Below are 20,268 nucleotides of genomic sequence, written 5' to 3'. Positions count from 1 at the left end.
GAGTAATAAGTTTTCTATGCTTTTGTGTCATGAGATGAGGCTTTATGTGATGGTTATATCGTTGAATTTCTTCATGATGCTACTGAAAATTATTATGAGGGAGGAACTTATGCTTGTAGGAACTGCAATAATATCAGGTTTCCTCTCTATGTGTTGAAAGTTTTGAAGTTATGCTTGTTTTGCCTTCCTATGCTAGTTGATTCTTGTTCCCATAAGTTGTTTGCTCACAAAATTCCTATGCATAGGAAGTGGGTTAGACTTAAATGTGCTAGTCATATGCTTCATGATGCTCTCTTTATGTTTCAATTCTTATCTTTTATGCAAGCATCATTGAAATCATCATGCATAGCTAAAAGGCATTAAAGAAAAGCGCTTGTTGGGAGACAACCCAACACTTTTACCTACTGTTTTTGTGTGTTCACATGATTATGATACTGTATTAATCATGTTTTATTGGTTTTGTTTCAATAAAGTGCCAAGTAAAGCCTTTGGGATAGTGTGGATGATAGTTGACTTGATTCTGTGCAAAACAGAAACTTTTGCGTCCAGTGCAGAAATTCTTATATTTTACTGGAACGTGGAAAAATTCTGAATTATTTACAGGTGATAGATATAAAAATTCTCTATGTTTCCCTAATTTTTCAGAATTTTTGGAGTAGCGGAAATATGGTTGGATTACAGATTACTACAGACTGTTCTGTTTTTGACAGATTTTGTTTTCAATGCATAGTTTGCTTGTTTCCTAGTTTCTATGGCTTATATTGCTCAATATAAATGGTGGAAATGATATGCTACAGTAGGCATTGTGTGGAAACAATTATGAATCTTGTCTTTGACAGTACCAAAGTGAAATGGTTTGCTCTTTATCATACTAACCTATCCCACGAAGTTCCGTTAAGTTTTGTGTGATTGAAGTTTTCAAGTTTTGGGTGAGATATCGATATAAGGATAATAAGGAGTGACAAGACCCTAAGCTTGGGGACGCCCAAGGCACCCCAAGGTAATATTCAAGGAATATGCAAGCAACTAAGCTTGGGTATGCCCCGGAAGGCATCCCCTCTTTCGTCTCCAACATTATCGGTAACCTCAGTTGGAGCTATATTTTTATTCGTCACATGATATGTGTTTTGCTTGGAGCGTCATTTTATTTTGTTAGGATTTGCTTTTTGTTATTTAGAATAATGTTTTTCATCTTTCTTTTCAATAAAAATTTCAAGGATAGCCTTTACCATGCTTATTTTGCAAGTCTACATGTTGCTGTTTCAAAACAGAAAGTTTATCGCTGTTGCAAAAATTCCCTAGAAAAGTCAGAATGTGCTAAAATGTTGAAACTTTTTGCAAAATAAGCTCTGATAAATTCTATACAGTGTGTTAAATTTTCATAATTTTTGGAGGTAATGAAGTATTGATACTCTTGCATTTTTTACAGATTGTACTATTTTGGCAGATTGCTGTTATGTTTGCATTGTCTGCATATGTTCGCTTGTTTAATGATTGTATTTGAGGACAGGAGTATTAAATATGCAGAGCTATTTAGTATGCAATGTTAAATAATAATATTAGTGATTTGCTACAGTGGAGAATGATAAGGTTTTTGCATTGGTTTGTACTAACTTATCTCACGAGTTCTTGTTGAGTTTTGTGTGGATGAAGTTTTTAAGATTTAGGGAAACCGTGATATAAAAGGAATTAAGGAGACACAAAAGCTCAAACTTGGGGATGCCAAGGCATCCCAAGATAATATTTCAAGAATTCTCAAGCATCTAAGCTTGGGGATGCCCCGGTAGGCATCCCACCTTTCTTCATCAACAATTATCGGTTAGTATCGATTGAGCCTAAGTTTTTGCCTCTTCACATGAGTTGTGCTATTCTTGAAATGTAATTTTATTTTGTTTTGCTTGCTTTTTGAATAAAATACTTAGATCTGAAAGTTTTTAAATAAAAGAGAGTCTTCACGTAGCTACCTATTTACATAACTACTCGTTTGATCTTCACTTGTATCCTTTTTGAAGTAGTTTGTCATTTACTCTTGTGCTTCACTTATATCCTATGAGTAAATTGTTGAATGAATTGAATATCATGAAGTTGAAATTATATGTTCATATCATGCCTAGTTGTAGCTTCACATTGGGTTTATAAAGTGATATTTTGAAGCTTGACAATCATAACATTGGTCGTACAAGCAATTCCTGAATGATTACTATAAGGAAGAGAACTTTCACATGCAAATACACTATCTTGGAAATCTTTTGTGATTGTGACCCCCCATCAAAATATTATATGCCAAAATTGTTGACGTTGGACAAGGAAGACAACGTAATGGTTTATGTTTGTTCATATTCACATAGAAGTTATATTGTCATAGATCCTTCAACATGTGCTGCTTGCCCCCCATCTTTGCTAGCCAAAAATTCCGCACCAAGTAGAGATACTACTTGTGCATCCAAAAACCCTTAAACCCAAATCTTATTTTCAAGAGTCCACCATACCTACCTAAGGATTGAGTGAGATCCTTCAAGTAAGTTGGCATCGGTGCAATAAGGCAATAAAAATTGCTTCTAAAAGTGTTAGATCATTTAGTGTAAGAGAAAATTGAGCGTTGTACGAACTTGTGATGGCAAAGATAAAAGCGACAGATTGCATAATAAAGGTTGCTATCATAAGGGGCAATATAACGCGACGTTCTTTTGCACGAAGGGGTTGAGCATACAAACAAATAAGCGCATGGCAACCTCTGTTTCCCTCTGCGAAGGGCCTATCTTTTACTTTTATGTATTTACTTTTATGCATGAGTCAAAGTTTTTCTCTCTATTCCTTTTTATTTTTCTCCTTTGGCAAGCATCATGTTTTGAGGAAAGATCTAGGCACATATGTCCAGTTGAATATGGGTAGCATGAGTTATTATTGTTGACATCACCCTTAAGGTGAATACGTTGGGAGGCGAAACTATAAGCCCCTATCTTTCCATGTGTCCGGTTGAAATGTTTTGCTCATGTGTATGCGGTGAGTGTTAGCAATCATAGAAGACTATATGATGGTTGAGTATGTGGAGCTCTTACTTAGACTCTATTGAATAAGTTGAATTGCAATTGCTTGGTGACTGAGAATATAGGTTGTTGAGTTTTAAGAGAATTCATTGTTTAAACCTTAACATGTGAATTGGTTGCTACTTTAACATGAGAAGTTCTATAAGATAGAATTGTTGTTATGATGCTAGGAAAAGTGATTGAAATTGTCATTGATCAAACTTGTGCACTTTGCTAGCATTCACACTTCATAAATTATTTCTTTTATCATTTACCTACTCGAGGTCGAGTAAGAATTAAGCTTGGGGATGCTGATACGTCTCCAACGTATCTATAATTTATGAAGTATTCATGCTGTTATAGTATCATTCTTGAATGTTTTACAATCATTTTATAGCAACTTTATATCATTTTTTGGGACTAACCTATTGACCCAGTGTCAGTTGCTGTTTTTGCTTGTTTTTTACATCGCATGAAATCAATATCAAAAGGAGTCCAAACATCGCAAAACTTTTCTGGATTTTTTATGGACTAGAAGACTTACAATGGGCCAGAGCAGCACCTGGGGGGTGCCCCGAGGGGGGCACAACCCACCAGGGCGGGCCTGGGGGCCCAGGCGCGCCCAGGTGGGTTGTGCCCACCTCGGTAGCCTCCCGCACCCCCACTTTACCCTATAAATTCCCAAATATTCCAAAAATCCTTGGGGAAAACCTAGATCAGAAGTTCCGCCGCCGCAAGGCTCCGTATCCACGAGAAACCAATCTAGACCCAGTTCCGGCACCCTGCCGGAGGGGAAATCAATCAAAACTTTATTTGATTGAGCGCTATAGGTTAAGTTGGTTGGTTAGTGTATCACGACCGGGGACACCTAGCACTGACTCATTCATGTCTTCTTCAAAACCGAAACGAAGAAAGAACTAGACTTCTATAAGAAGATTTTTATAATCGTAGATCGTGGAATATTCATCTATCTTATTAGGTAACTACTTTAGCTGCGCATGCCTCAAATTCATTTTTCCTTTGAATTACTCATTTTTTTGAATTTCGCACCGGAAACTTTTCTAGGAGAAGTTCGAATCCGTTCCGTTCGGCCACCACGATGAGGAGGGAGTAGTCCACCCTCCGGGCTGAGGGTTTGTACCAGTACTATGTGTTTAATCTCTCTCTCTCTCTCTCGTGTTCTTGAGATGTCACGATCTTGATGTATCGCGGGCTGTGTTAATATAGTCGGATCATATGGTGTTTTCCCCTCTCTATCTTGTTGTGATGAATTGAGTTTTCCCTTTTAAATTTCGTTTTATCGGATTGAATACTTTTATGGATTTGAGAGCACTTGATATATGTCTTGCATATGAATACTCGTGGTGACAATGGGGTATCATATTTATTCACTTGATATGTGTTTTGGCACTCAACTCGCGGATTCCCGAGGTGACATTGGGGTAAACTACGCATAGGGGTTGATGCACGTTCTTGTCTTTGTTTCTCCGGTAGAAATCTTGGGGCACTCTTTGAGGTCCTTTTTGTTGGATTGAGTATTACGAATCTGAATTTGCTTTGGTGTTATTTTAGTACGAACTCTTGGATAGATCGATCGGAAAGAATAGCTTTAAGGTGGTTTCGTACCCTACAAACAATTTATTCTTATGTTCTCCGCTAGATAGGAACTTTGGAGTGATTCTTCATCGCATGTTGAGGGATGGTTATATGATCCAATTATATTAACACTATTGGGAGATTGCACTAGTGAAATTACGGACCCTAGGCCTCATTTTCAAGCATTGCAATATCGTTTGTGCTTCGTTTTATCAATTGCTACCTTGCTGTTTTTTATTGTTCCTATTACAAAAATCAATATCTGCTACCATTACTACGCTTGTATCACCATCTCTTCGCCGAACTAGTGCACCTACACAAATTACCATTCTACTTGGTGTGTTGGGGACACAAGAGACTTTTTATTATTTGGTTGCAGGGTTGTTTAAGAGAGACCATCTTCATCCTACGCCTCCCACGGATTGATAAACCTTAGGTCATCCACTTGAGGGAAAATTGCTACTGTCCTATAAAACTCTACGCTTGGAGGCCCAACACGTGTCTACAAGAATAAAGTTGCGTAGTAGACATCAAACCAGGCGACCCAGCTTGGCCAAATCTTAAGTCAAATTGATGCATATTGTGGCTTGAAAACGATTATATTGGAAGGTGGCGTACATGTAACACAAGAGGTTTTTTAATTAAAGCCCCCAAGGCGGTTATGTCATACACTTAAAGATGCTTTTGAAGTGACTAGATGTACTTCGACTTTACCCAACACTACCGAATAAAGTTTTTACAACTTCAAAGAATGAGTGCCGAAAAGAGGGGTTTCTCATGCGAGAGTTGCTAGCCTGCATTTCCCGTTGTGTGCTATTGTGCTTTATTTATTAGTAGATGTTTGACTGCTAGGCAGGAGGGTGGAACATTTAGCTCTTCGGACCTCACCATCTTACATTGCACACTCTTTGGTGGGAGAAGCCATAGTTTAGGAGCTACCATTGCACGCGGCTTACATTTAAATAGATCTAAGGGTATTTATTCATGGTGATATTTATGCTACTCGCCTTGCTAAACACTTTAATGTTATAATCAGGCATAGTGAGGATCGTCTGCTACCTGAGATTTACTTAGATTATAGACGCATGATAGATCATGATTTTATTAATAGAGACAATCCACCTCCGCTACAACCTAGTTTTTAGGCAGGGTACCCGCAATATCATTACTCTGCCTGCTCCTTCTTTGTTTTATGTTAGTGCCATGGGGAGATACATTATTATGCGAGAAGACATAATTAATTATAGAACGAGTTGGCGGCAGCAGAGGAAGTCCACCCTTGGGATGCTCGGGTATGACAACCGACTCAAATCCTACCTGGACTTGATGGATTCTACGATTGGCAGTGATCAGGTTAGGCCAAAAGTCTAAGCTTTGGGGAGTATGGATTCTCATCAACACTTTTATTCATATTCACACATTCATTATACTTGTGGGTGTTCATCGTTTTCTTTGTATATCCATTTTTCGCTTTTATTTGTTTTTTGTGTGTTTGATAAAACTTTGAAAAATCGAAAAATATTTCTTGCTTCTTTTTGGATTTCTTTCTTTGTTAGCAACTCCTATATTCGTCAACCTCTCGCCACCTCTCCTCTTGAACCCGCTCATCACATGCATGATAGTTGAAAAAGTTAAAAAGAACTGAAAGAACTCTAGCATTACTACTTTAGGCGAAAAAGTGGTGAAACGTCATATTACACAAAGTGTAAAAAAAATGGCATCACAAAAGACCATAGGGTTATTCAATTGTTACTGTTTTTGTAGGCAACTTCATGCAAAAAATATAAACAACTTTTATATATATGTTGGCAAACTGTCTGATATGCCCCTATGCAACTTCTCACCCTCCTAGCAACTTGACGTCACACTATGAGCAACCCCTATATCTTGTGTCTATGTAACTATACAAATCTGCATAGAGCGACTGTTCTAGCAAAATCAAACACAATTGTCCTCCTAGCAAAATTCACACAACTGTTCTAGCAAGATCCGAAGCAACCGTCCTTAGATAAAATCCAAGCAACTATCCTAGCAAATCCAAGCAACTGTATTACCAAAACACAGTACAAAACTATTCTAAGCAGTTGTTCTAGCAAATCCAAGCAATTGCATTACCAAAAACACCGTGAAAAATTGTCCAAGCAAAACCAAGCAACTACCCTAACCAAACAAGAAACTCTATTACGCCACGATGCAACTCTTCTAACAAATCCAAGCGACTGCTTTATCCTCATAATTCACATAATTGCCAATCTATTGACCCCAAAAAATCGCCCCATTGATTCAAACAAAAAATGACATGCATTTGGACAAGGCCCTGGTTTTTTGGTAATAGGCAACTTCATAACAATGACAGAAAACTAGGAGAAATATTTTATCTCTTTTTACTAAATATGGATAGGCGATAATAGGACAGTGTATGCATAATATATGTTGTATGCAATTTCGTGACGCAAGTTGCTTCCTTTAGTGCTGAAAGTTGCCTCCATGTCATTCCAAAGTTGCCTGCGGATGATGCTCAGTTGCCTACATACAATGAAAATTTGTCCCACATGGTTTTTATGTTATCTATGATATACTTGCTAGGTAACTTCACTAGTACACATGATGCAAGAAAACTGCTTCTGTTAAGCTCTAAAATTGCCTCAACTAGAACCAAAATTACTCTTGAAAAAAATTCATCAAAACATATCACTATGTGACCAAGTTTTGAAGATTTGTCGTGAGAAACCTAATAGTAAAAACGGATCTTCATTGTGCCAGTCAGTTTAAATGTTATAGCTTTTTGAAACAAAATGAGTTGGAATAAAGTGGGCTGACATCACCACATGCATGCGGCTAAGCCTTAGGGACCATCCACCACCTAATAACGTCAGGTACATCGCGAGGAGGAAAGATATCGTTTTCTTAGCAGTTTGTCGCGTAGCAGATGCGCAAGGATCGGACAGCTCGCGTGCATGCGCTCGACTCCGCCGAATAGCGGCAGGTGCATTATCTAGAATTTAGACAAAAAAAACTATTTGGATGTCTATGTGACCCATAGAAAGTTGGTCATATAATACATACATAATTGTATGTATAACTATAAGAAAAAGGAAGGGAAATTGTATAAGATTAAGAAAGTATAAGATTAAGAAAGCTCGTGGGTTAGAGATATAGAAAAGAAAAAGTAGAAAAGGATTAAAAAAGAGGGAATTCCTAACCCAATCAAAAAACCCATTTTGGTCTTAGTGTGGATAGAGGATATACTTAATAATAAAGGGACTATTGCTTCTCGGAGTACGTCATGGAAATTGTCTCCAAAATTGCAAAATATTACCCACCAATACTACCTATAAGTGATAAAAAAATTCACACATGTGATTCCCCAGCCTGGGCTGGCCCATTTAATAGGGACCTCTTATACTCTGCTCTGCGCGCTGGGAGAAGACGCAGCGCGCCTGTTTGGGCCGACTCATGTATGAGCGGCCTACTTTTCAAATTTTGTTTTTTACTTTTTATTTTTTCTTTTCTATTTTTTTCAACTTTAAATAATTTGTGACTTTAAAAAAATTCGAAAAATTAAAAAAATAGATTTTTTTAAATAAAATATATATTAAATCATAAAATGTTTGTGAATTCAAAAATTATTCGTGATTTTGTAAAAAATGTTTGTTTATTTAGAAAATGTTTGAAATTTTAAAACAAACGTTCGGGAAATCAAAAAAGTTCATGATTTTTAAAAAGTTCTTGTATTAGAAAATGTTAATGAAATTGAACAAAATTTTGCCAATTCAAAAAATATGCTAAAAATTCAAAAATGTTCGCCGATTCAAAAATGATCTTGCATTTCAAAAAAAAATTTGAAATAATAAATGTTCGTGAATTTCAAAAGTTGTTTAACCAACTTCCAAATAATTGTTCGTCGATTCTAAAAATGTTCGCCGATTCAAGAAAATTGTTTAATAAAATGTTCACAATTTTTAAAAAATATTTGCAAATAGTATAAAATATTCATGTATTAAAAAAATGTTATCTATTTTAGAAAATATTTGAAAATTTGTAAAATGGTCACAAATTTAAAAAATGTTTATGATTTCACGAAATTAAGAGTGGTAGTGTACCCCGATGATGCAACAAAATATGGTCATGGTTATTGAAAATTATGATTATTTTTTCTCCCAGTGCAGCGTCCTTTTGCTTCTTCTTTTTTGAGAATCTCACAAAGCTTTATTACTGCATCACAATGTTGACAGGGACAAATACAAGATCTCCGGGCTGACCTAACCAAACATGACGGCCAAACCCTAAGGATAAAGCGCCCTTTTGCTAGTAAAGCTAAAATTAGCAAGGTGTCCGAACAGTGATAACTAACAACACGCCTTTATCACCCTGTACTGTAAAATGCACTCCGGCCCACAACCATCCCCATCACCGGCGCGCGGTGCGCCCCCGTCGTCGTCCGCAATGAATAACGGGTGATGCAAGGTTGGATGATCGTGCAACCGCGAGCTGCCGCGTGCTCCGTGGAGGATCGAAATTTCCACATCCAGTCGACGCACCTGTCGCCCCCAGCCTAACACCCTCACTTGACTCTCACGCGCTACGATCGCGCCAGCTTAGTCGGCGCGACTCCTCCCAACCCCCACCCGCCCTCTCTCATCCACACCGCCGCGATGCCTCCCCTGCTCCTCCTCCTCGCCGTCCTACTCCTCTTCGCCGCGGCCAACGGGTACCCACCCACCTGCGGCAACGCCACCTGCGGCGGCCTGACCATCGCCTACCCGTTCTGGCTCAACTCGTCCTCGGCCGCCAGCTGCGGCTACCGCGGCCTCGGCCTTGCCTGCGAGGACAACACCACCCTGATCCTCCCCGCCCAGTCCCACCACCGGTACATAGTCTCGGGCATCGACTATGACACGCACTCGGTCTTCCTCGTCGACGACGTCGAGGCCGAAGCCCTCAACGCAACCAGCTGCCCGCACCTCCACTTCAACTTCACCATCGACGCCGGCTCGGCGCTGCAGCTCACGCACTCGGACTCCAACATCACCTTCTTCTACAACTGCAACAAGAACGCCTCATGGCCCTCCGCCGCGGAATTGACCGGCTGTTCAGATTACAACAAGAGTTCGTACGTGTCAACCGGCGATGATGGTTACACGGGCGAGGCGTACGAGTACGGGTGCGAGGCGGCGGTGGTGGCGCCGGTGCTGGACGCTCATAAGAAGGCCATGATGGAGGCGCCTCCTGCGTCAAGGTACGTTGAGGTGCTGAAGGGCGGGTTCGAGCTGAACTACAGCCCGCACTCAGAGCAGTGCGGCGCATGCGAGCGCTCCGGCGGGTGGTGCGGCTACCGGCACAATCAGACGCACGGCGGGGTGGGGTTCGTCTGCTACTGCGATGGCGGGCCCACAACGGATCAGTGCGGTAGCGGTACGTATGACTTTTCTATCGCTCACTTGTCATTACTTTTGTTTGAACGAGTCCCTGTTGTGGACTTGCGCCACACATCTTGTGGCACTTATTACGGAGACGTACCAGTCTTCCTGCTGATTGATGCACTTATGGAGGGTACACGGCCACATTCGCCAGAACCAAACGCCTGCAGGATCTCAGAGCTAAAACAGTCAGGTTTGTGTACGTGTAGCTTTGTTCAGCGCCCTTTCTGTGCAGCGCCTTGCCTTTTACGTATTACTCCCTCCGTCTCATAATGTACGCTTTTTGACTCTCGTGTAGTGTCAAAAAACGTCTTATATTATGAGACATTATGAGACAGAGGAAGTACTGTACCTGCAACTGATCCCCGGAGGTTTTGATGGCCAACCCCTCACCCGAACCCCATGAAGTTAGAGTAACTCCAACGGGCCGACCCAAACGGACGGCGGTTTCGTCCGCTTTTTGTCCGTTTGGGTCGGCCGCCCGCCTTGCGTCCGCCCTCTTTTAGATTTGGGTCGGCGGCGTGCCCAACGTGCCGACCCATATGTGCCGGCATGGCCGGCTGGCCGCCCAATATTTACATTGATTTGCATTCAAACATATTGTTAAATAACATAGTTTTACCGAATAAAAAATACTATAGTTTTACAAGACGAATGCAAATAAAAATGTTTCACATAGTTTTACAGCCGAATAAAAGAAGATACATCTATTGGTTGCCAACATGAGCCCACATATACTCAATCAAATCATTTTGCAGCTGCACGTGAGTTTCTCAATCACGCATGTCTTCATGAAATTGGGTGAACTGTTCAAATGTTGCCGCTACTCCATGCTCAGGCACAACATTCTGACCCTGAAACTGAAACCCTTTATCGTACAGACGTACTGGGCGCTCGTCTTCTACGATCATATTGTGCATGATCACACAAGCAGTCATCACCTTCCACAGTTTCTGCGTGCTCCAAGTATTAGCAGGATACCGAACGATGCCCCATCGAGATTGCAAAACACCAAAGGCACGCTCGACATCCTTCCTGGCACTCTCTTGCTCCTAGGCAAATCTTTTCCTCTTCTCTCCGACAGGGTTGGGTATTGTCTTGACAATAGTGGTCCAGTGAGGATAGATACCGTCACCCAGGTAGTATCCTTTGTCGTAGTTGTGGCCGTTGACAGTAAAGTTCACCGGTGGGCTGTTGCCTTCGGCAAGCCTAGCAAACACCGGCGAGCGCTGAAGCACGTTGATATCATTGTATGATCCAACCATGCCAAAAAAGGAGTGCCAGATCCAGAGATCTTGAGACGCCACGGCCTCTAGGATGATAGTGCAAGCCCTGACATGTCCCTTATACTGCCCTTGCCAAGCAGAAGGACAGTTCTTCCACTCCCAGTGCATGCAGTCTATGCTGTCAAGCATCCCTGGAAATCCCCTTCTGGCATTCATCGCCAACAAACGGGATGTATCTTCAGCCGTCTGCTCTCTCAAGTACTCAGGGCCAAACACAGCAATAACAGCCTTGCAGAACTTATACAGGGACTCTAGGCATGTAGACTCGCTCATACGGACGTACTCGTCAATGAGATCACCGGGCACTCTGTATGCAAGCATTCGGGTGGCGGCAATGCATTTATGATAAGAGGAGAAACGAATCTTGCCGACGGCATCCTCTTTGCACTCGAAATAGTCATCATAGCCGACCACTCCCTCTCTAATACGGTTGAAAACATGCCTACTCATACGGAAACGGCGGCGGAATTTGTGATGTTTGAACAACGGGTTTGTTGTATCAAAGTAGTCCTTCCAAAGAAGGAAATTCCCGCTCTCTCGGTTGCAATTCAACGCCGGAAGGTGGCCCGGAATGGAGCCACGAAACAACGGCCGCTGTCTGTTGAGGTGGTGATGGACCAACACGGCAGCTAATATCTCCTCCTTGTCGTCGGACGACGAATCGTCGGAGTCGCAAAGGAAATTGTGAAAAAAAGAACTCATCGGCGGAGTCCATTTTCGTACCTTGGCAAACTGTCGAACAGCTTGCGGGCGTCGAAGAAGGAGATGGCCGACGAGGGGAGTCGCGGCGCGTACGGACCAGCTAGCTGCCCTGCCGACTTCCGACGAGTGGGCCGGCGTCCGACGAGCGTGCCGGTGAGGATCTGGCCGGCGCGGCGAGGCGGCCTCTTGGTTGCGGGCGGCTGTGCGGTTGGAGGAGCGGCGGTGGGAAATAGTTTGCTCCCCGGCGGGAAGACGGCGGTGGCGGGGCGACGGGGGGAGTGAGCGGTGTTGCTGGGCGGATGTGGAGGCGTCGGAAAAAAAGGGCGGCGGTGTTGGCGACGAAGGAGGCGGGCGAGGGTTGCTGGGGGTGGGGGAAGGCCAATGAGCCACCGACCAACGGACCCGGGGAAAGGAGAAGGCGAGTGTGCGTGCGTCCGTCGCGTGTCCGCGCCGACGCAAATCCGTCTCAAAAATGGGCCGAGAATGGGTCGCCTGTGGACGAAAAGCGGACGGCCGTATGTTTGGGTCGATGCATTGGGTCGATTTTTCTGTCCGCGCCGACCCAAACAGACAGCGACGGACGAAATGGGTCGCAGGTTGCTCTTATGCTCAACGCACCAACCACACCAGTCGCGCTCAACGCACCAACCACACCAGTCGCGCAGAACCCGACCTCGAGCCAACCAGAGAAGAAACTGGCCATGTCTCTCCTCTACCGCCACATCATCCTCCTGCTCGTCGTCCTCTTCGCTGCAGCTACCCGTGGCGATCCAGCCGGTGGCGCATACGACCGCCCGACTTGCCAGCTCGAGCCTTCCACCTGCGGCCATGTCAGCGTCCGGTACCCGTTCCATCTTTACAACGGAACAGAGAGGCAGTGCCGGAGCACTCGTCGCACTGCGGCTACCCCGACCTGGGCATGATCTGCGACGACGACAAGCCCGTCATACGCCTCAGGGGCCACGACTACACGGTCTCGGACATCGACTACACCAGCCTCACCTTCTCCCTCGTGGACGCCGATGTCGGCGGCAAGGGCACCTGCCCAATGGTCCGTCACAACGTGACCGTCCCGGAGCAGTTCCATCTGCCCACCTCCACCACCGCTTACCTCTTCTTCGTCAACTGCACCTTCCCTGTCAGAGGCCGATTTCGCTCCCAAACCATTACGCAAGCCGCCGAGCATCCAGCCAGTCACCTGCGGGAGCTCTGGACAAGAGCCTGCCATGTCCTTCGTGCTGCCGGAGCGCGAGGTCCCTCCCAAGGAGTGGTGGCAGGCGTGCCCGTCAGTCTACGCAGCCCCCGTGCTCAAGGACGCCCTCCCCGCCGACGCAAAGGACCCTGGATGGAGAGAGGACGGGTACGCGAAGGCTCTCCGCGGCGGGTTCCAGGTGAGCACGGACCGGAGCTCCGGTCCGTGCAGCCAGTGCGAGCAATCCAGCGGCAAGTGCGGCTACAACCGCACCGGCGAGTTCTCGGGCTGCTTCTGCGCCAATGGCGTCCTGGTGGGCAACGACGGCTGCAGTGAGATATCTGACACCATCACACCACCGCACCACCGCCACTCCCCGGTAAGCCGTTCTGATCGAACTGCCGCAACTCTTCTGTAAGTACCGTGGAATCCTTATTTGCCTTGCCCGACCGTCACCGGTAACTAAAAATCCGGACACTCTGGCTAACGACCTTGCTATACGTACGACAGACTGCCTGTCCAACACTGTACGATTAGAGCCAAATCATACATAATTCAGTTTGTGGGCCATAGTAGTTAGAGATGCGTTGCTCTCTGGTCATACAGGTCGGATGGAAAAATCATCGTACGTAGAGCAGTTTTGCTCTGGCTAACTTCGCTTGGCAATTTTGAACTAAAACAGCTTCACCTATTTCGAGTATTACTTTGCATGTCATAACTGAATCCATAGGCTTAAAGCTGGCTTTTTTATCGAATCATTCAGAGAGCTGCATGCGATAATTAGATAGAAAGAAAAGTCCCTGTGGTGGGCGTGTGGAAGTGAATATGTGATGACTTATGGTTGAGGTCATTGCACTTTGCACCACACAACTTTTGGCATTGACCAGCATTTGCCGAGATGCAATGCACCAGTCTTCGTGCCGATTCATCGCATCCCATCATTATCACATAATGTAGCGTGATCCCCCACATCGGCCAAGTGCAACTCCACGCCAGGTCTATATACGGCCATATTCCTCAAAATCACACGCGTGCATAATCAGAGTTGAAACAGCCAGATTAGTCTGTCTCCGGACTCTCCTCTCACCAATGGCTCACCTACCACACCAGCTCCTTCTCCTCCTCCTCGCCGTTCATGTCTTCGTCGCCTCCCATGGCTCCCTTAATCCGCTATCTAGCACCTACAATGATTCCATGTGCTTGGAATCGTTCAAGTGCGGTGACGTTGACATCAAATATCCACTCTATCTGTCAAACACAACTCAAGCAACCCCCGATTACGCATCCTACTTCTCATGCGGCTACACCGATTTGAATATCTTCTGCCAAGGCGAGGGGGAAAGTGCGATCGCATTCCTTCCACTCGATCAATACAACTACACCGTCCGGAACATCTTCTACGACAGTCGCACCATCATTCTTGGGGACACTGAAGCCCTTGGCGACGTCAAGTGCCCCACAGTCAGCCACAACGTGTCATTCGGCGACGAGTGGCTAGAATACACCGACTCCTTGCACGAGTTCACCTTCTTCTTCGACTGCTACTCCACGGCAAGCGATCACCCGACTCCTGAGTCTCTGCTAGAAAAGTTCCAGATCGACTGCAAAGGGTTCAATCCACCTGCAGGCAGTGGAGATGGTGTTTCCTTCTTGTTTACCTCTGAGGATGACAACGTTTATCGAGAGTACGAATTGGCGGAGCACTGCAGCCGGATGGTCATCGTGCCGGTAAATAAAGATGTTCTGATGAGCAGTGGTCAGCTCGTGTTGCCGAGTGATTACGGTGCCGTACTCAAGCAAGGATTCGAGTTGAAATGGCATATGAGCATACCGCAGCCATGCGACCTGTGCGAGCTATCTGGTGGACGGTGCTCCTACAGTGAGGAGAAGAAATTTCTTGGTTGCTTGTGCTCCGGCGGGAGGGTTGGCGTTCAGGGCTGCCACGCCAGCGGCACCACCACTGCCTATTCAAACTCTCCATCGAGTAAGTTATTCAAAACTGATCCTTAAATTTTATTCCCGTCTGGAAACAAACGGCCGGTAGTATATCTTGCTTGCCAATTCCTTCCCATTTTGCCGGAAGACAAACCCAATTGTCTGCATCAAGTAAGGTGTGTGGTAGACAACATGTTTTTTACTCCCACCGTCCCATAATATAAGAGTGTTTTTGTTGATGTATAAATGCATAGCCCATTTTTTCCATCAGTTTGAGCTTTTGGGTGAACTGACTGATGCGTGCAGTTCTATATGGTATCAAAATCAAGAAATCTTGAGATGCGTGTAGTTTTACGTGGTATCGAAATCAAGAGATCTTGAGTTCAAGACTTGGCTGGCTTTAATTAAATTGCAGCTCATTTTTTATCCATGTTTAGGCCTGATTAGGTGAACTTTTTGACACTTGGGACTAAGGGGGTAGTTTTTTTTTAGAGAACTGAGGGGGTAGTTGACAAGCTGTAGAGCGTCAGTAACAGGAGGCTTACCAGTCCCGCTCTTGAACCTTTCAAAAGTTGTGGTTCGGTTGGTCCGCGGATGAGCTGTTCTGAACCTGAGTTAGTTTACCCTTGGTGACTTCCGTCGGGGACTCCCTTTTTCAGACAAAACAAAACTGTAAAAGCCAAAAATTAACAGCTCATTTGCCATTTGGTCCAAACATCTGTCTGCCTTATATGTATGCACTTGGCAATTCTAAAATACGTAGATAATTTTCATTCGGAATGGAAGGAAATGTCTGTATCAGGAAACTGTTCTGTGGGTGTAGATCGGTCAAATTTATACACGCACACTAGTCTCAACGGACCAAACTCGGGAGATAGAGATGGCAGACGACTGACTAGTCTGCCGCCAAGATACCGCTGACCGGCATGATCCTCCTGCCCTCGCAACATGTAAACGAAGACATGCGGGCGGGCAGCGAACCACCAGTTTAAAGATCAAATCAAAGAATGGAACACTACTGCTGACTTAGCTAGCTAGCCAAGCAGCCATGCCTCTCTTGCCAAGCCACCACCACCAGCAGCTGCTGCTGCTTCTCCTCTTGGTTGCCGTTGCCGCTTCCCATGGCGATTCGTCTGATGGTGCCTACGACCCCTCCATGTGCCTGAATCAAGCTTACACATGCGGAGGGATGAGCATCAGCTACCCGTTCTATCTCTCCGAGGAGACAAGAGATCTCAAGGGCAACGCCAACTCCTACTGCGGCTACCCTGGCTTGGGGATCCTCTGCAAAGACGACAAGCCCATGCTGCAGCTCAACGGCGAAGCGGAAAACTACACGGTGAAGAGCATCGACGGCGCGAGTGCAACCGTCTCTCTAGCCGACCCGGAGGTCGTCGGCAGCAGCTGCCCAAGAGTCGATCACAACGTGACCATCCCACCGGGCTCATGGTTGGAATTTCTTGACAGCACCGTCGACTGCCTCTTCTTCTATCTCGGTTGCTACTTCAACTCTACCTTCTTCCAACCGCCTGGCATCGGCCAGATCACCTGCCAAGGTTTTGCCAGCGGTTACCCCTCTGCGGTTATCGTTCGTGATCCCGGATGATAAAGTGCCCCCTGGGAACTGGTCGCAGGCGTGCGAGCAAATCTTCAAAGTTCCTGTGCTCAAACATAGCCTGGTCGACCCAAATGATGCTGGATGGGTAAACGATGGATACGGCAAGGTTCTCAGCCGGGGCTTCCAGCTGACATGGGACGACAAGAAAGAAGAAACCCACGCCGTGTATGCAGTGCGAGCAATCCAACGGACGGTGCGCCTACAACCAAACCGGGGGATTCCAGGGTTGCTTGTGCAGCAGCGGGCGAGTGAACGATGATAAGAACTGCCGCAACCCGAATGCAGGTACGCAACTTCAGGCTAGTACTTTTCTAAACAGCCAAGGGGGTCATTATTTTGCATGCTATCTCGGCCCTTTTTTTAAAGAAACAGAAAGTTGCAAAGTTAGGGCGCCTTTGATTTAAAGGATTTTCATAGGAATTTTAGAGGATTAGAAATCTTAGGATTTTTTCCCTATGTTGGTTGTTTGATTCATATGACTGAATTCTATAGGAATTTTTCCTAAAGATTTCTTTGTACTACTTCCCATAGGATTTCTAGCATGTACTCAAACCTCTTTGAAAGAATCCTTTGTTTTTCCTATGATGCAGTCAAACAACCCAAAATCCTGTAGGATTGAGATGACCATGCCATTGAAATCCTATGTTTAGAATCCTGCGAATCAAAGAGGGCCTTATCGTGAGACATATGAATCTACAGGATTACTGATCCATACAAATGACTTAAAAAAAATACAAATGAATGTGCCCATATAGATCGACCGAACCAAGCCCTTTTGCATAATTTCTCACCAGCTAGAGGCGCAAGTGCAAAGCATGACCATTTCTGGTCGCTGTAAACCAAGCCTGTCAGATCCCCGCATAACTCTGAATCTTCATTTTCCTCACCTTTCCTCAGGTGTGCCAAACTGGCAATGCATGTAACCCAAATATAGCTGTTCAGGTTAGTAGTCAAACCGTATTCGCAAAAAAAAAGGTTAAACTGAAGCCCATCTCAAACCAGGAACCTTGGCTCAGACAACTCGGTCCGGACTCAATTGGCGCTGTTACTTGAACCAATTTATTTTCGTGCGAACTACCGCGTAGATGCAATCAGCCGGATTTTTTTGCCGGACTACTCAACAGGCAACCAGCTTATAGTCTGGGGCATAGGGATGTCAACCGGGTCCCATTTAATCCCGTTTAAAATCCACTTATGACATGATAGTTCAAAAAGGTTTTTTGTTTGTTTGAGGAAAATGAACTAGCAAGCTAGCAAAAACTAACTAAACGGGATTGCGGACGCCATTTATTTGCCACTTACGTCCCTACTGGGGAATGACATGTCCATATGAATGACGTGTCGAACTGCTTAGCATATTCCCATGTTTAGCTCCGAGGCCTATTCAAAAGTGTGACATCAACATCTTGTCCTATGCAACACTAGTTAAGTCGTGTTCGTCACTTGACAATATTCACTTACCCATTGGCATTAAGTATTCTAACCTGAAGTATCAAGGGCACCTGAACAATTACACATCATTCTGATCTCAAAACAAAATTCATCACTACTAATTCTAAAACTGACAAAAGGCTTCGCTATTGGGTTAAGATTCTACTCTAGGAGGTAAGCAAGATCAACTTCAAGTGATGACTTTTCTAGAGAAAATAAGAAATGACCGGGTTTTTTTTCACATATAAACTTATTTGTGTCACAGCTTATACATAGAAAACAATGGTCCTGCAGCAGAAATTACTAATGTGCTGGACCAGTAGATGACTAGCAAGTGCTTCTATTTTAATGTGTACGATAAACTAAAGGAATGTTGACCTTGCAGTGCAACCCTTACATTTATGAATAGATAATGCATCTTCCATATACTCATGACCACTTATGTTGAAAATTTTGCAGGGCATGGATACTCAAAGACGGGAATAAAAAAGTGTAAGAAATATCTCTCAACCACATGACAATTCTTTTGCGTCTTCCCATTTCTGTCGATCCTTAACAACTTCTGCTTAAATTGTACTCCCTCTATCAAAATATAAGACGCTTTTTGATACTCCCTTCGTATCAAAAAACGTCTTCTATTTTGATACAGAGGGAGTATGTACTTAGTAGTTGTGTTCAGTTTATCTGAAAAGTGACACGAGTTCTTGACACAGATTAATTATGGCGTTTATAATGTAGATAATATCTAGCCTTTTAGAATACACAATACAGTAGGTTTGCCAACATACAAGGGACTTTAACTCGAGATGCATTATCTCTATTATGTGATACTAACGATTTCCACACATTCTGTGTGATGCAATCACTAACTAGAAGATCATAGAAGTTGCTTCCCCTTTTGATATCTTTTCTCCTCCAAAATTTGTACGCAGATACAATAGCAGGCAGCTCAGGCATACTTATGCTATGTCTGCTTCTCTTTGCATTCTGGTTGGGCTACAAGAAGTACGGATCCAAAGGGAAATCAAAGGAGACAGCAAGGATTGAGTCCTTCCTACAGAAGAATGGAACGGTCCATCCGAAAAGATACACTTATGCACAAGTGAAAAGAATGACGAGATCCTTTGCTGAAAAGCTAGGTCAAGGTGGATTTGGTGCTGTTTACAGAGGCGACCTCTCTGATGGTCGTCAGATAGCAGTCAAGATGCTAAAGGACTTCAAGACTGATGGTGAGGATTTCATCAATGAGTTAGCTAGCATTAGTAGAACTTCTCATGTCAACGTTGTTACTCTCTTGGGATTTTGCTTGGAAGGATCCAAAAGGGCACTAATTTATGACTACATGCCTAATGGTTCACTTGAAAGGTATGATTTCAAAGATAGCTCTGAAGGTCGAAATACTTTAGGTTGGGAGAAATTATTTGAAATAGCAGTGGGAATTGCTCGAGGACTCGAATATCTGCATAGAGGATGCAATACTCGCATTGTGCACTTTGATATCAAACCCCACAACATTCTATTGGATCATAACTTCTGCCCAAAGATCTCTGATTTCGGACTGGCCAAGCTGTGCCTCAATAAAGAAAGTGTCATCTCCATTGGTGGTGCAAGAGGAACAATAGGCTATATTGCCCCGGAGGTTTATTCAAAGCAATTTGGAGCAGTAAGTAGCAAGTCTGATGTGTACAGCTATGGAATGATGGTTCTTGAGATGGTTGGGGCAAGGGGTAAGAATATCAGTCCAAATACTGAATCTAGCAGCCAATATTTCCCACAATGGATTTATGAACACTTGGATGAATACTGTATCAGTGCTTCTGAGATTGATGGAGAGATCACCGAGGTTGTAAGGAAGATGATAGTGGTTGGGCTGTGGTGCATTCAGTTAAGTTCTACAGATCGTCCAACAATGACTAGAGTCATCGAGATGCTTGAAGGGAGCACAACCGGCCTTGAATTGCCACCAAAAATGCTCTTGAGTTGATAGGGTTTATACTGTTCTCGCACACTTAGCTCCAGTGTTGCATAATCTGTAAACAGTTTGAATACTTCATATGTCCGC

General features: G+C 44.1%; 1 protein-coding gene and 1 pseudogene across 1 annotated transcript; both read left to right on the top strand.

Moving 5' to 3' along the window:
* Positions 1-9,225: 9,225 nt before the first annotated feature.
* Positions 9,226-20,228, top strand: LOC123078931 (LEAF RUST 10 DISEASE-RESISTANCE LOCUS RECEPTOR-LIKE PROTEIN KINASE-like 2.1). Its single transcript, XM_044501583.1, has 3 exons — positions 9,226-10,037; positions 18,666-18,698; positions 19,139-20,228. Exons 1-3 carry the CDS (start codon positions 9,278-9,280, stop codon positions 20,188-20,190), a joined length of 1,845 nt encoding a protein of 614 aa, XP_044357518.1. The 5' UTR covers positions 9,226-9,277; the 3' UTR covers positions 20,191-20,228.
* Positions 12,403-13,672, top strand: LOC123078932 (LEAF RUST 10 DISEASE-RESISTANCE LOCUS RECEPTOR-LIKE PROTEIN KINASE-like 1.2; annotated as a pseudogene).
* Positions 20,229-20,268: the final 40 nt, after the last annotated feature.

This window comes from Triticum aestivum, chromosome 3D, assembly GCF_018294505.1.
Source record: "Triticum aestivum cultivar Chinese Spring chromosome 3D, IWGSC CS RefSeq v2.1, whole genome shotgun sequence".
Lineage (NCBI taxonomy): Eukaryota > Viridiplantae > Streptophyta > Magnoliopsida > Poales > Poaceae > Triticum > Triticum aestivum.
This window is presented reverse-complemented; position numbering and strand designations above follow the sequence as displayed.